The sequence below is a fragment of the Uloborus diversus genome, chromosome 1 (assembly GCF_026930045.1).
Source record: "Uloborus diversus isolate 005 chromosome 1, Udiv.v.3.1, whole genome shotgun sequence".
Taxonomy (NCBI): domain Eukaryota; kingdom Metazoa; phylum Arthropoda; class Arachnida; order Araneae; family Uloboridae; genus Uloborus; species Uloborus diversus.
Genome location: NC_072731.1, coordinates 115,113,160 through 115,129,263, shown reverse-complemented (window position 1 = coordinate 115,129,263; position 16,104 = coordinate 115,113,160). Strand labels below are relative to the sequence as shown.

The 16,104-nt window shown below is 35.9% G+C and overlaps 1 protein-coding gene across 1 annotated transcript in view; it reads left to right on the top strand.

The window, feature by feature from the left end:
* The window catches only part of LOC129234503 (serine/threonine-protein kinase PLK4-like), a 195,150-nt gene that overhangs the window by 38,284 nt on the left and 140,762 nt on the right, over positions 1 to 16,104 (top strand). The window contains exons 4-5 of the mRNA XM_054868508.1: positions 7,025 to 7,113; positions 14,485 to 14,723. Coding sequence (XP_054724483.1) covers positions 7,025 to 7,113; positions 14,485 to 14,723 — 328 coding nt within the window. The remainder of the gene's footprint in view (positions 1 to 7,024; positions 7,114 to 14,484; positions 14,724 to 16,104) is intronic.

Here is a 16,104-nt window from a genome sequence, read left to right as displayed (position 1 = left end):
TTTTGGAACTAAAAAGTCAACTAAAATTGTTGTCAGAAAAATATAAATAATATGCACAAATCACAAAAAGACATATTGCACAAATTATGATACAACATAATCACCGCAACAACCAAAGTGGGGAATAGCAAATTTCTTCAGCCTCATATGCTTAACCTTGTGTGCTATAGTCATACTGAAGTTGCATTCACGGCTCCAGAATTAGGAAGAAAATAATGAGCAAGAGAATGCTCAAGACTAATAACCTCCAAATGCGGTAACCTAATTAAATGTATGACTAGAAATGCATGATTAAAAAATAGTTGAAGACAACTTAAAAATAAAAACCAAATTTATTTGGTAGTTTAGTAAAGTTAGTTAAATAAAATTAAAAACATTTGAAACAACGCGAACTAGAGCTGAGCTATATCAATCTATTATCTATCTATTAAAAATAAAACCCGCGTCGTTGCATAAAAGCAAACGAGCGCTCAAGTCAACTAGCCAGAGAGCGAACACCGATGAAGTCAATTTTCTGCTTGAAATATTTCCTTTTATCCTAAGTGAACTCATTAGCATGCGGACGCCAAATCACCTTCTGATACACGCCAGCATAGCACCTGGCCAATGAGCATCGGGCACGTGCCGATCTGTTACGATGCTTCGTCGATTACGTAAAGGTCGTGACATCATAGATCGGCGACTGCACGTGCGAGATACGTCTTCAGGCATCCGCATTCGAAGGTAGAAAAACATCGTTGAAAATTTCTCCTATATTAGGATTAGGCAAGTGACTGATATTATGGTGAGATAAGTAGTGAGATGAATTAGTTAAGACTTGTTAATTATATAAGGGGCGCTAGGCCAACAGAAAAATACTAATATATGTATCAATTAGCATCACGTGTTTTCAGTGTAAAATATTTTTGACTCTTGCGCCATCGTGCACAGCACGACCATGCACATAGGAACAGAGGGGCCCTGGTTTAAATATGAGTTAGGGTCAAAAAGTTCCCGGAATTGGTTAATACAATTTAATTAAAAATATATATTACATTCTTACATTACTTTCCTTCAAAATACTCTCCTCCTGCATCCACATACTTATTCCAGCGTTCGTACAATTGTTGGAAACACTCCTGAAAGCCGGTTTTTGAAAGTTCTTTCAGCTGCTTCGTCGCATTTTCAATCACCTCCGATGAATTAGCAAAACGACGTCCCTTCAATGCTAATTTCAGCCTTGGAAACAGGTAAAAATCTGGTGGTGCAAGATCGGGAGAATATGGTGGGTGTTTCAGAGTGGTAACATTGTTCTTAGCTAAGTACTGTTTCACCAATAGAGAGCGATGTGAAGGGGCATTGTCATGCAACAAAAACCAATCATTTTTTGCCCATTTTTCAGGTCTTTTTCGTCGAATTGAATCTTGAAACCGTTTTAAGATCTCTCTGTACATTTCTTTATTTACTGTTCTCCCTTCAGGAATAAATTCATAATGAATCAAGCCACGGTAATCAAAAAATACCTCCAACATTACTTTACCCCGGCTTCTGTCCAAGCGAAATTTTTGTTTTCTGGGTAAACTTTTTGACTTCCATTCAGCAGACTGCCATTTCGTCTGAGGGTCGTAAAGAAAGCACCAAGTCTCATCACCTGTTATAATTTTGTGCAGGAAGTTGTCGTCTGCATCAGCCATTTCAATCAAGTCCCTGGACATGGTCACTCTCATTTCCTTTTGCTCAGGGGATAACATTTTCAGAACCATGTGTAAGCAAACACGATGCATGTCCAAGTCATTATGAAGAATGCTGTGAACACTCACATGTGAAATACCAAGTTCGGAGGCAATAGTATCGATGTTTGTTCACCTGTCCGCACGCACAAGTTTTCGAACACGCTCAACATTGTCATCTGTAGTGGAAGTGGAAGGCCGCCCAGTCTGAACATTATCTTCAATTGTTGTGCGACCGCCAAAGAAATGCTTGTGCCACTCGTAAACTGCCGATTTCTTCCTCGCTGAGTTTCCGTATGCTTTTCTCAGCATTTCAAGAGTCTCTGAGGGTGATTTCTCCAGCAACACACAGAATTTAATATTGCCACATTGCTCTAATGACGACATTACACAATTCGACGAAAGAGAAATCAGAGACTACAATATTAATACACCGCACGCACGAGACTAACAATATCTGCCTGTTGAACCTCATATGACCTTCACTAGCAGTGATGCCAACCTCCCAAACACAAATTTCCCTTCCAGCGAACAAATACTTGACTGTAAGCGACTATTCCGGGAACTTTTTGACCCTACTACGTAGATAGATTTTTGATGAAATTAAAAACCGTTGTTAAATGAATTTTTCCTTAAAGTTTTTACTGTAAAGGCATGTGACAGAAAAATTACACTTTTTGAAGAATGACCCAATATATAGCAGAAAGTATTGGATTTGTGCAAAATATTCAAATTTTGAATTTTGACGGATTCGAATGTTTTGATGTGTGTTCAGTTCATTTTGACCAGTTTTGGAAAATGTCTGTGTATTTGTCTGACTGGTTTTTTGTGGCTGCTCTACAGCAAAAACTACCACATGAAAATGAATGAAATTTGGTCCACATATTCGCCCCTATGTGAACTTTTGCTCATTGGTTTTTGGCATGAATTCCATTAAGGAGGGTGGTGCAATGGAACGTTTCTTGAGTTATGCATGCCCGCTATTCCTCAGAAAGTAGCTAGCGGAATGAAACAAAACTTGGTCCATATGTGTCCTCTAACATGTACAGGTGCTGATTCAATTTTGGTGTTAATAGCTCAAACAGGGGCTGAGCAATAGAGCGTTTTTTGTTGTCACTTGTGACTGCTGTATCTCAAGGAATAATAAACGAAATTAAACAAAAATTTATTGACAAGTAGCCCTTAGAGGGTACAAGAGCTGACTATTTTGGCATCAATATCTGAAAAGGGGGTAGTGAAATCAAACGTTCTTCCTTTTTCAGTGCAAGTGCCATATCTCAAGGAGTAACGTTACGTTCTGGATGAAATTTGGAATAAATGTGAAACAATATGTAAACAGAATTTATTTCAATTTTGGCCACAATCGCTCCAAGAGAGACTTTTTTGTGCTTTATTTATCTATTTTTTTTTGCTTTATTAATTAGGATTTGACCGATGCATCGGCGTCGATGGTTCAACAATTTAGCCATCGTCATCGGCAGCCGATGCTAACTTGCAGGAAACATCGGCCCATCGGCCTTAAAAACATCGAAAAGCCGATGGAATTGGCCGATGTTTTTGCAAAAAAAAAAGAAGACCTTTTGCTGTTTTACTTTTTAAAGCAAAGTAATGGGAGTTATTGTTTCATGTAAAATTGTTTACTTGAACTTCAGTATGAATTTCTATTTTAGTCACCCCTGAAAGAGTTTTTAATACTGCATTCAGGTACAAACAAGTTAATTATTGCATTGTTTCTTGCGGCTGGATGTACGTGTGTATCTCTCATAAGTCATAATTCAAAAATGGTAAGCTGTAGAAGGTTAAAATTTCGCATCTGGGGTGTGCGTACGTTCCGCACTTTCCTTTTTGTTTTCGATCGGGTGTTCTAAAAAGCCTATTTACTCATTTTTTTGTAGCTATTAATTACTTATTTCAATTCAAAACTAATATAGTGTCTTAGACTGACGCTCATTTGGTGATACATTCTGTAACCAAGAAATCGACGCACCAAGAAGGAGTGATCCGATTGAGACGAAAATTGGTGGATAGGAAGACAATACAGAGAATAGTAAATGATTAAATTCTTAGAACAATTGAATAATTTATGTCAGAGTTACAGTAACAAGTTCAATGAGGTATTGACCCACCTCTAGCCTAGATACAAGCTGAAGCACGACGTGGGAAGCACCGATAAAGCTCCCGGAGGTTGTCCTGCGGTATTTCCGGCCAAATTCGCTCCAATTGTCGGACGAGGTTATCAACATTCCTCGCCATCCCATCGTATCCCAGACATGCTTGATGCGAGAGGGATCTGATGATCTGGCAGACCACAGAAGAGTTTGACAAGCTTGCCGACAGTTCATAGCAACACATGCTGTATGTTATCTGACATTGTCGTGCTGAAAACCAGCCGAGGGTACTGCAAAAGAAACGAGAACAAAACAAGTCTTAGGATGTCATCTACATACTACTGTGCAGTAATTGTACCTCTAATTACGACCAAAGGGGTCCAGTTATCAAAGGAAATGGCACCCCAGACCATAATGCCTTGTTGAGAGCCAGTGTGGCGTGCAAAAGTGAAACCAGAATTCCTCCTCTGCCCTGGGTGTCTCCAGACACGTCTTCGATGATCATCATGACACAGTTGGAAGCGGGCTTCGTCGCTAAAGAATATGCATCCCCAGTCAGCACCATTCCAACCTGATCAAGCCATGCACCACTCTTATCTGGCTCGGCAGTGTGTAGGTGTAGGTGTCAGTGGCAGGTGGCGTAATGGTCGGCGCGAGCGTAGATTTCGTTGTCTCAACCATCATGATGGACACTAGTGTTTGGGTTGAACGTCTGATGGTTCATAGATATGAAGAAAGCGCTGTGACAACTGATCTGACAATCACTTTGTCATCACGATCTATTGTGAGCCTAGGTCGACCGTTACAATCCTGACGCTGAAACCTATCATTTTCCCCCCATCTTTGCCAGCATCTTCAAATTGCCACATCGCTTCGACTCAAATGACGAACGATTCTCCGATTTGACCAACCGGCTTCTTTCAATCCAATGATATGACCTTGTTTAAACTCTGACAGTTGCTCGTAATGAGCACGAATCATGCGACGAGCCATTTTTAAGTTGTTGAAAAGTAATCTGAATTGAAATCAAACCGAAAGTTTTAACAACTGTTGAAGAAACTGCTCTTTATATACATCTGCTGGATGCGCAGTTTCGATGCGCTGGAGATCAAACTATGTATCCATTGGTCACCAAATTTTAATCATTTGCACATCTGGTCAAAACAATCATTCATACAAAATTTCAAAGCAATCAGATGATTGCTTCTTGATGAGTCGATTTTTTTATTATAAAGTGTATATTGCTGAATTGGAGACCATGGAAACAAATATGAGATGGCGAAACCAGTTTTTGTGTCATTTTGTCAGATTCCCATTGAACCGACGTTTTTTTTAGAACACTTGCGTGCCCCCTCCCCCCCCCCCTGTATTTCTGAAATTAAACTCTAGTTGCACTTCTGAGTTGTTTAAAACTAACACCATTCATAAAAACAGTCAAAAAAGAGAAGCATAATTTCATCCTATATAGATTGTACGCAGTACAATCCAAAATATCGGGTACAAGCTGCATAAAACTTTACCCAGAATAGTTCACATTACCAAAGCACATCCGCCTTCAAAGAGTCACCTTGAGGGACAATATACTTCTGCCAGTGTTCATATAACTTTTGGAAACAGTCCTGGAAGCCTTTTTCGCAACTACCATGAAGCAGCTTTATGTTCTCCTGACGGAAGGAAGAAAGCGGCGTCCATGCAAATGTTTTTTTGCTGGGAACAGGTAAAAGTCACACGGAGCTAAGTCCGACGAAACGTTATGTTATTTGTTTGTCATTTCAGAGCATTGATCAATCAAACCGTGCATCCTCAATATGAAAGTCGCCTTCTTCCCCACTATGAATTTAAAGCAGCAGTGCAAGAGGCCTTATAGGAAGTTGCGAGAAATGGCTGCCAGGAGTGATTCTGAAAGCTATACGAACGTTGGCAGAAGTGCATAGTCATTCAAGGCCATTATTTTGTAGATAGATGTGCTTTGGTAATGTGAACTATTCAAGGTAAGGTTTTATACTGCTTGTCCTTGAAATTTTAGATCATATTCCGTTCATATGAGTTTTCAACTTACTATTTCATAACGTTTCTGAGTGACGCAAGTTATGAAGACATCACAAGAGAACTTGCGATAATTAACTGAGGAGGTGTTCAAAATGGATATTTTGGTCATCTATATGTTCTTAGGTACATATGCGTGTACAGATGTGCCGAAAAAACTTGTGAAGTTTAAATTGGGTGATCGTAAAATAGAAATTAGGTCGAAATGTGATTTTTTTTTTGATTACAAGTCCTTATTCCTAGAAAGGAAGTAAAGTGAAATGAATAAAATTATCCTTTAAATCCCTGACAATCTTATAATTTATTTCCGTTAGATTTTTTTTTTTTTTTTTTTTGCCAATGGCATCGGCAATCGGCCATTTGGAGTGAAACAATCGGCCATCTTTGAACAATCGGCATCGACCAATCCGCCGAAAAATGCCATTGGTCGAGCCCTATTATTAATGCAACTATAAGAAAGATAAATCGTAGTAGATTGTCGTATGCATATTTCGCGTGATTTTAATTGTTGGAAAATGATCAGAAAATTAATGATTTAAAAATTTTAACTGTTGCCATCTTGTGTTTGTTAACAAATCAAATATTTTCAATATTCACTCTTTGCTTTGCTTTTGCGATAATTCGGCAATTAGGATGGTCGTCAAGTTTTTGCTGGAGTAATTTTGTTTTTGTTGGGAGTATTGCTTCCTTGTCAAGCATGAGGAGGGGTCAGAATTCATAAGAAATATATAGAAGAAAGTTTTGTAATGGCCACAACATACTAGTTTATTTATTCTTTTCCCACTTTTTCTGCTCTGAATATATTTATAATAGCAGAGTTGTATTGTTAACGCAATGATTTTGTAATATTGTGTTTTATAGATCCTTTATTTTGTTTCGTTGATAGAAAAATGACATAATTCAAAAACTGGCATTTTTGAGTTAGGATAATGAAAAAGCACCCTATAGCCTTTTCAATAAAATGTTTTTTTAAAGAATACATTATAATTGAAAGTATAACAGGAAAAAAAGTTTTTTATTCATATTCACTTTCCTGATAAATTCGCTGTTCCATTTCAAAACTTTTAAATTGCTGTTACCAAAAAAATACAATTTTTAAATGTGTCACTTTTCTATCAACGGGGCAATTTTTTACATTGATTAATCCTTTTTTTTCCCCAGAAAATTGCAGATTTTGGTCTTTCAACACAATTAAAAAGTGCAGATGAGAAGAAATTCACAATGGTTGGAACAGCACAATTTATGTCTCCGTAAGATCTGCATTTTCTTTGCTGTCACACTTCAAATCCAAACTTTAAATATTTTGTTTTGACAATCATTTATATCTGTACATCATATGTAAAATATAAATAACTCATAAGTTCTGAATCATTTGAATTATTTTTGTAGTGGTTAAGCAAGAATGGTTGAATTGTTTTTATTTTATAACATATGCATGCATATTTCAAGAATTCCTAAAGTAGTGAATTTCATAATTTTTTTAAAAAGGAATGAAAATGTGTAAGTATATCATTTTTTGAAAAAAAAAATTCAATGAACTTTTAGCTTTTAGTTTTCTGCTTTTTGGTTTACATTCCTTTTAATAGTGAAGGAAAAAAGGTTTTTCCTTACAATAAGTGACATTTTTCTTGTGATTTTAGTCTTTCTCGCCAATAATTAAAAACTATGTCAGTTGAGATGTATTTTAATTCTGTAATTTTATAATAAACTAATGTTTAATTATGAATTTTTAAGCTGTTCTAATTTAGACCTTGTTCCGACTATGACAACACACTGTGATATAAGTGAAATATGTTTCTCCACAAAAAATGTCCACTTAAATTAGCAATTAAAACAATTTTCTGAACATATTATGTGCTTTGTTTTACTAAAAAATGAACCAGGCAGAATGTACAATTCTTATATTTTATACTCCATAATCTGATTTCAGAGCTTTTAAAAACATTTTACATAGGTTTTTAAAAGAATAAGCAATGTGATTGATAGTGAAAAACTGCTCTTATTATTTTTTTAATATTTTAAAGATTTGCAACATGTTTCTGTTAATACAAATACAAATACAAAAGTGACAACCAGCAACAGGCTCTGCGCCCAGCTAGGCTCCTAGTCAGATCCCCAGTGAAGATCAATGGCCAGGGATCATACGGGTCATGGAAATCCTGGAAAGTCATAGAAAACAACTAAGCAAATTTCAGACCTGGCAAAGTAATAGAAAATTGAAATTTTCTTTCCAAGTGATGGAAATTTATTTGAAGTCATGGAAAAATGTCCTGGCCAAATAGAAAGTAACGGTAGCTGAAAGAGCATTGGAAATCTTGAGTGATTTAACAGTATTGCTCATAAAAGCTATTAAAACTGAAGAATTGAACCATAACAAAAATTAGTCTGAATTTTGAAATCTCATTGCACCCACTACTGAAGCAGCCGCTCGTCTTTTTTCGCAATGTGATTTTACTACTTGGACGTTACTCATTTTGAATTTGCCAATATTTTCAGCACTGCTTATAATTTATATTCTGTAGTATCAAACTTGCACATTCTTGATTTCACCCACTCAAAGAATGCGATTCAATTGCATCCGAGTTTTCCATCACTTGTAAAACTTTATTATTAAACTTATCATAGTTTATCTAAAATTGTTGAATGCTTGAGAAAATGAAAAACTTTAGTCAGACATTGGGATACAGAAATAGACAAATTCTAGTACTCTAAAACAGTAGTACCCAACACGCAGCCTGCAAAACTAATCCCTGCTACTCACTGCTACGTTCAATGTCAGGAATCAAACACTATGTTCTGGAATTTCTGAACCTATTAATTTATTTGGATTTAAAAATGCAAATAAGTTAACAAATACAGTAGAACCTGCCACATCCGGATCAATGTGGCGACAGACCGATCCGGATATCAAAAAATCCGTATATCAAGACCGCACTTAAAAATAGCTGTATTATAGAGTTTTCAAGCTGTATTTCTGTTCTTATAAACAAAATTTAAAGTTTTAAACGTTTATAAACTTAGTAGTATGTACATACAATATGCTCCATAGAAAAACAAAAGGTTACACAATTTATTTACAAAAAGTTACCCATCACAGTTATAGTATTAACAAAAATTTACTTAGTTTTTGAAAAAGTTGGTTATTTTCTGCTGCTTTCCACACTGTACAGGTTTTTTTTTGAAGCCATGTCTTTCATCCTTTTTAAGAGCATCATGTCACTTGCACAAGTATCTTCTTGACTTTGAACGTAGGACAGCAGAGCCTCGAACGACTTGAAAGCTTCTGAATGGCTCATTACGTTTACAACCCGATTTTTGTCAGTGCTTTCATCCCCTTCGCTGTCTGAGTTTTTATCATCATTCTGGCACACTATGTTTAATATATCGCCATCTGTTAATTCGTTCTGTTCGTCTGCACTCAACCACTCGTTAACATCGTCTTCCTTCATTTTTTCACATCCCGGCAGGTTCTTTACCAGTTCAGCAATCTTGTCTTCGGCGGAAGTTTCATTGCTACCTTCCTCTGGTTTCTCCCCCGTAGATTCATCAGATGGTTTGGGTAACTTCTGATTCATTGTTATTGGTTTTATGTCGTCCCACGCTTGGGCCACCCACATCACCTAATCCAACATGTCCACTTTTTTTAGAGTCTCTGTAACGTTTTTTCCTTCATCCATTCCAGCAATCAAAACCGTCAGTAACTTTCGTCGATAGACACGTTTTATAGATTCTATAACACCTTGGTTCATAGGCTGACAGAGGGATGTCACATTTGGGGGCAAAAATAGACACTTTATTTCGCCATTCGTCTCTTCTTTCGCCCGTCGCACAGTTCGAAAGAAAGAAATACTTTGAATTTTTCTTACTCAAAAATTGAAAAATTTTTCCGCAAACCGTCCGGATATGGGGAGGTCCGGATGTGACAGGTCCGGATGTGGTAGGTTTTACTGTAGTTATGAATCAGAAGATTTATTCACCACTACATGTATATATATATATATTCTCAAACAAATGTCTGGTTGGGACACATGAATTTACTAAAGAATGTGGCTTTACTTTAAGGAACCAAATTAGTGTCAGGTTATGCGCGTGATTAAATGCACAGTTAATATCAAAAGGCTTATGAACAAAATTATTGAAACTCGGTTAATGATTCATTCAACCTTTTTCCCATTCATTATCATTCTACCTGTTTAAAAAATTATGAGACATTTAAGCATCATTATATTCCATTCACTGTGTTTTTACTCTGCTTTGAGATTTTTAATCTATATGATGAAGACAAATAAGAATAGTTTTTTATGTGTACACTGATAATTTGTCAATCACAAGTAAGTGCTTCGATGACTGTAGTGGCACTCACGTAGAAGTTTTGCTAATGCTTTTTTCCGAAAATTGGCAAATTTGATATTAAATAGTAATGTTCCCTTCATGTAACAAGGTCATGAAAATTTTCATGAAGTCATGAAAAAGTCTTGGAAAAGTCATGGAATTTTTTCATTCAAATAGAGTATGAACCCTGAATGGCCCTCTTAAAACTATCTACTCCCTTGCTCATTACCACCTCTTCCGGTAAGCTGTTCCAAGGTTCCACTACCCTGATAAAATAATTTTTCCTAATATCCATGTTAGCCTAAAATTTAAATAGCTTAAAACAATGAACCCTTGTCCTGTTTTCAGTGCTTAACTTTAGCCCCGTAACATCTTTCATTTTAATAAATTTAAACAAATGAAATCATGTCCCCTCTGTCTCTTCTTTGCTCAAGACTGTACATTTTTAGCCTTCTAAGCCTGGAATCGTAGTCTAAATGAGAAAGTCCATTTATTAGCCTTGTAGCCCGCCTTTGAACCCTTTCCAATACATTAATATCTTTCTTAAGTTAAGGAGATCAAAACTGAGCAGCATACTCCAAATGATGTCTTACCAAACTTCTATATAAGGGCAGAAGAACTTCTTTAGATTTGTTTGAAATAGATCTATTGATAAACCCAAGCATCTTATTGGCCTTGTTACTAGCTATGCTGCACTGTTGACTAAACTTTAAATCCTGACTTATTAAGATGCCCATATCAGTAACTTTTTCTGCCTGACTAATGACTGAACCTTGCAAGTAATAACTTGTACACTTATTGCCATGCCCCAAATGTAGCACTTGACATTTCACAATATTAACAGTCATACCCCATTTATTAGCCTACTCCGTAATATGATCTAGATCCTCTTGCAGCTGATTTGCTTGTTCTTCATGTTCTACAATCCCCATGACTTTGACATCATCAGCAAAACAATTCATGTTCCCAGAAATATTTTTGTGAATATCGTTCATAAAAACAATGAACAAAACAGGCCCTAACACTGATCCTTGAGGAACCCCGCTTAAAACCTCACTCCAATTAGAATAACTTCCCCTTACAACTACCCTTTGTTTCCTTCCGGTCAGCCAGTTTTTTACCCAAATGAAAGTTTTCCCTCCTATTCCTATATCAGCTAATTTGCTAAGTAGAGCAACATGCAGTACCTTATCGAAAGCTTTTTGAAAATCAATGTAAACAACATCTACAGGCTTCTTATTGTCCAAAGCCATGGTAACTTTGTCATAGAAATGTAATAAATTAGTTGCACAAGTTTTACCTTTCCAGAAACCGTACTGAAAACTAGTCAATAGATTATTAGTCTCTAGAAAATTTATTATCTTAATTTTTATCAATGTTTCAAAAATTTTGCAAACCACCGAAGTTAGACACACAGGTCTATAATTTCCGGCACTCCCTTTAGAACCTTTCTTGAAGAGCGGTGTAATGTTAGCCAGCTTCCAGTCCTCTGGCACTGTCCCCGAGTTATAAGAAGCATTGAAAATATTTACGATTACATCTGCTAATTCCTCCGCACATTCAACTAAAATTTTTGGATAAATATTATCAGGTCCTGGAGCCTTAGTCTCTTTAATTTTTTTCAAATGAAGTAAAACGTCATCCCTGGAAAATACCAAGTCCTCAAGCTGTACTATAGCTTGTGTCTTGTTGGTGTCAACTGTTGAGATACAGCTGTCGTTAAAAACACTCGAAAAAAAGTTATGAAGAACATTAGCAATATCACTATCGTCCTGAATTAAAATTCCGTGCTCATCAACCAGTGGCCCAATATGACTATTTCAAACTTTCCCTGAATTAGCGTATGCAAAAAACCTCTTGGGATTCCTGTTTATGTTATCTGCTAGTCTTTGCTCCAACTCTCTTTTCTGAATCCGTACCAAATACTTAAATTTACGCCTTGCCTTACAATATTGGAGCCTATCTGCACTGTGACCAGTTTCTCTAAACCTATAAAAGCAGCTTGCTTGTAATTTAGAGCGTCTTTAGTTTCCCTGGAGAACCACATTGGCCAAATTTTAGTGTCGACACCCTTTCTCCTAAAAGAAACATAATCCCCAACCGTTTTCGCTAGCTTTTCCTTAAACTCTGCCCACTGAAGATTCACATCGCTATTGTCCAATCCAGAAGAAAAAACTGCTTTCAAACTCTGCCTAAGTGCCACAAAATCAGTATTTCTGAAATTGGGCACAAACCTAAAATTCTCTACTTTGTGCGTATCAAATTTAATCTCAAACCTAATACTGTTGTGGTCACTGTCTCCCATGTGTTCCCCTACACATAGCCCCTGAACAGAACCTCCCATATCACAGAAAACTAGATCCAAAATCATGTCCTGTTGAGTACCGTGAGTTACAATTTGATCTAAAAAACTGTCACCAATTACTTTCAAAAATTCCTCTTCTCTGCTATTACTATGGTAAAAATTATTCCAATCAATTCCTGGAAAATTAAAATCTCCCATTATAATGACTGACCCCTTGCTAGAAATGTCACTAATAATACTAAACATCTGTTCATCTTGACCCTGGCTTAAGTTGGGTGGCCTATAAATGTTCCCTAAACGTAGTTTATTGCCCTTATTGCTCATCAACTCCAGCCAAATCATATCAATCTCATTAGGTTTATCATTAATTACCAATTCATTGCAAGTTAAAGTGTCTCTGACATAAAATAAAACCCCACCACCTCTTTTACCTACTCTATCTTGTCTAAACAAATTATACCCAGCAATAGATCATAAATCATCATCATTTTCGGTAGCCCATGTTTTGGTAACTCCAATAATATCCAACCTCTCGTCTATTGTTATGCTTTTCATTCTTCCATCTTGTTCCTAATACTACGAGCATTTGTATAAAAAACCTTAAGTAAGCCCATCTTACCTTTATTTAATGCTGCGTGATTATTTGAATCCCAACTGCTAAAATCTTTTCTCTTACTAGCCACCCTATTTCCGTTTCTACTAAAATCCCAATAGTTAGTACCCATTCGAATTCCGCTCCTTAAAGCATGCCCCCCATTCCAACTTAGTTTTTTGATTCTGAATCCTCTAAAACCAAACCACTAACCATTTTGACCCCCGTAGAGCTCAGATGCAGGCCATCCCTAGCAATCCAATCGCGTTTACATTTACTCCACACATCAATAAACCTGATACTACGCTTAACGCAAATTTCCTTGAGTACCAGCTTCATACACCTAGCCCGTTGGTTTAACCAACTCCTATGCACTCCATATCTGGGAAGCAAACCAACCACTTGGGCATTTGCCGAACAGTTGGTTGCTTTATCCAACAGAGAATCCCATTCCTTAGTAAACTCATTGTTGTTACTATGGCCTACATCGTTAGTTCCCACCCACAAAGTAACTACATCTTCTTTATTAAATACTCCCTTGTTTTCAGCAACCCTATTTACATCTCTCACCCGAGCCCCTGAAATAATCATCCTAATTCTGATTTCTGAAAGTTCAACACACTTGGTGCAAAGGAAATCCTTCTCAGACTCATCCTTCCCCTTAAACAGGCAGAACATCTGACATAAGTCACAAGAAATCCCTTTGTTCCCTTTACCACTCTTAACCTCCTTCAAAATGCATATAACCCACATTCACTCAAAATGATAAACTTAAAAAGTCAATACAAAAATGCAAAATTGAAGAATTAATGCTAATTATTAGAATTAGGAAGCATTGGAAGTAAAATGTACAAATATTACTAAACCCTAAGATAAGCAGTAAATTAAAATAAACAAGTTACACACTTAACAGAGGACTCAGGCTTAACAACAAAGAAATCAGCACAATTTAGGCTTAACTTCAAAGAATAGAAAAACACTTTAAGAAAGCAAGTAAATCAAAAATAAGACTTAAAAGCACAAAAATACTTAATACTTAATTAATTATATGATAAAATACATAAAAATACTGAAATAAAGCAATAAAAATAAATAATTACAGTAAAAAATCACTTATCTCAGGAGCTGCAAAAACTCTCCCCAGCAACACTAGCACTAAATTAATGTATTATTCTTATTGTTATAGTATTCTTATTATTATAATAGAGCATTTTAATGTATGAACTTATCAAAATTTGTACAAGATTGGGCTTGCATTTCTTACCATCCAAACACTTTCACCCCCCCACCCCCCAGATACGAAAACAGAACTTTAGCAAAAAAAAAAGCTGGTTGGATGTTAGTAATTGTGAAGTGATTTATGAATCTAAAATGTGTTTTAATTTTTTTCAGGGAGTTGACAATGGGAGCCAGAAGTTGTCATGGAAAGGGAGTGGACATCTGGGCCCTCGGCTGCGTCTTGTATGCACTTTTAGTCGGAACGCCCCCTTTTGATGGTAGGGATATTGGAGAAATTTTTAAAAAGGCTAGGAAGTGTGATGTCAAGATTCCTGCTTTTGTGAGCAAGGTAGCTGCAAAACTTATTTCTGATTTGATGGAGAAAGATCCTGGTTGCAGAATAGATTTGAATGGTAATTGGCTTTTTTTTCCATTGAAAACGTGGAGTCAGAATAGTGATGTAAAATACCCGGGTATTTATTTTTAGGGGTAAATACCCAGGGTATATACCTGGGTAAATACCCAAAATGGGTATTTACCCGGGTATTTATTTCAAAAATTTATATTCAACTAAAATACTTTTCTGTATGTATTCCACTATGTATATGTAGAGTGTTTTGTTTTAACCTTCAAGACCTCTATTTTTGCAACCGTTAGTCCTAGATGCATACTTACAATTGCAAAAATGTTCAAAATCAGATGTAGACTTAAGATATTGAAAATTTGAAGTAAAAATAAAAATGAGTAAAAAAATACAAATTTTAAGTTTTTACACGGGCCCCAGATCCTCTGATTTATTGATATTTAGGGAAATAATCTCCACTGAAAAACAATTACAAAAAAAGTTTGACATTAGTACGACCAATATTCATTGAGATATGAAACGCAGCGTTTTCTAACTTACACCATTTTACACTCGCCGTCAGTAACATCTTTTGGGGGAAAATATAGCAGTTAATGAGTGTTTATATAAAATTATATGTGTGCAGAGTGATTTTTCAAATTGTTCAAGGTTTTGCAGCGTTTTTTGCGTATCACGGCATAACATTTGCATGAATTTTTGAGTAGAAATGAAAAATGTAATACCTTGTTTTTTACTTTGCCAACCTGTTATTATTCTGAAAGGGTAATAAGTTCTAATCTCATCTTCTGCATGGTCCCTTAAAACTTTCAAATGGAATATCTCTTTGAGTTTTCATTGCACAAATGTCAAGTTTTTTTGTGTCAGTAAGTTTTAAATTCAGATCATTTCTCTAAATATAAGTTAGGGGACCTAGAGCCGTATAAAAAGTTAAATTTTGTAGTTTTTGACTCATTTTTATTTTTGCTTCAAACTTCCAATATCTTTACTCTGGATCTGAATATTTTTGCAATTGGAAGTAAGCATCTAGGACTAACGGTTGCAAAAATAAAGGTCTTGCAGGTTAAAACGAAGCACCTTGTGTAACCAACTATATACAAAACAATAAATTTTTTCCTAAAATTTGTATTTTGATCACATATTTAAAGAATTATTGTGGTAAACAACTCAGCAATCTAATATGATATTCACATTAAATGTGTTGGATACAGGGTTTGCAGGTTTCTGCCAAGGCGGGTAGAAACCGGTTAAAACCGGCATGGCAAAAACCCCTTTCTGCCACATTTATGGCAGAAACTGGCAGAAACTCAAAAAATGACATAAATGCAATTCCTGACATACAATAGAAAATGTATAAGAAAAATAATTAAATATTAACCCAAATACAATTTATTTACAACACTATCACCATTCAAAATCAAATTTTACATTGT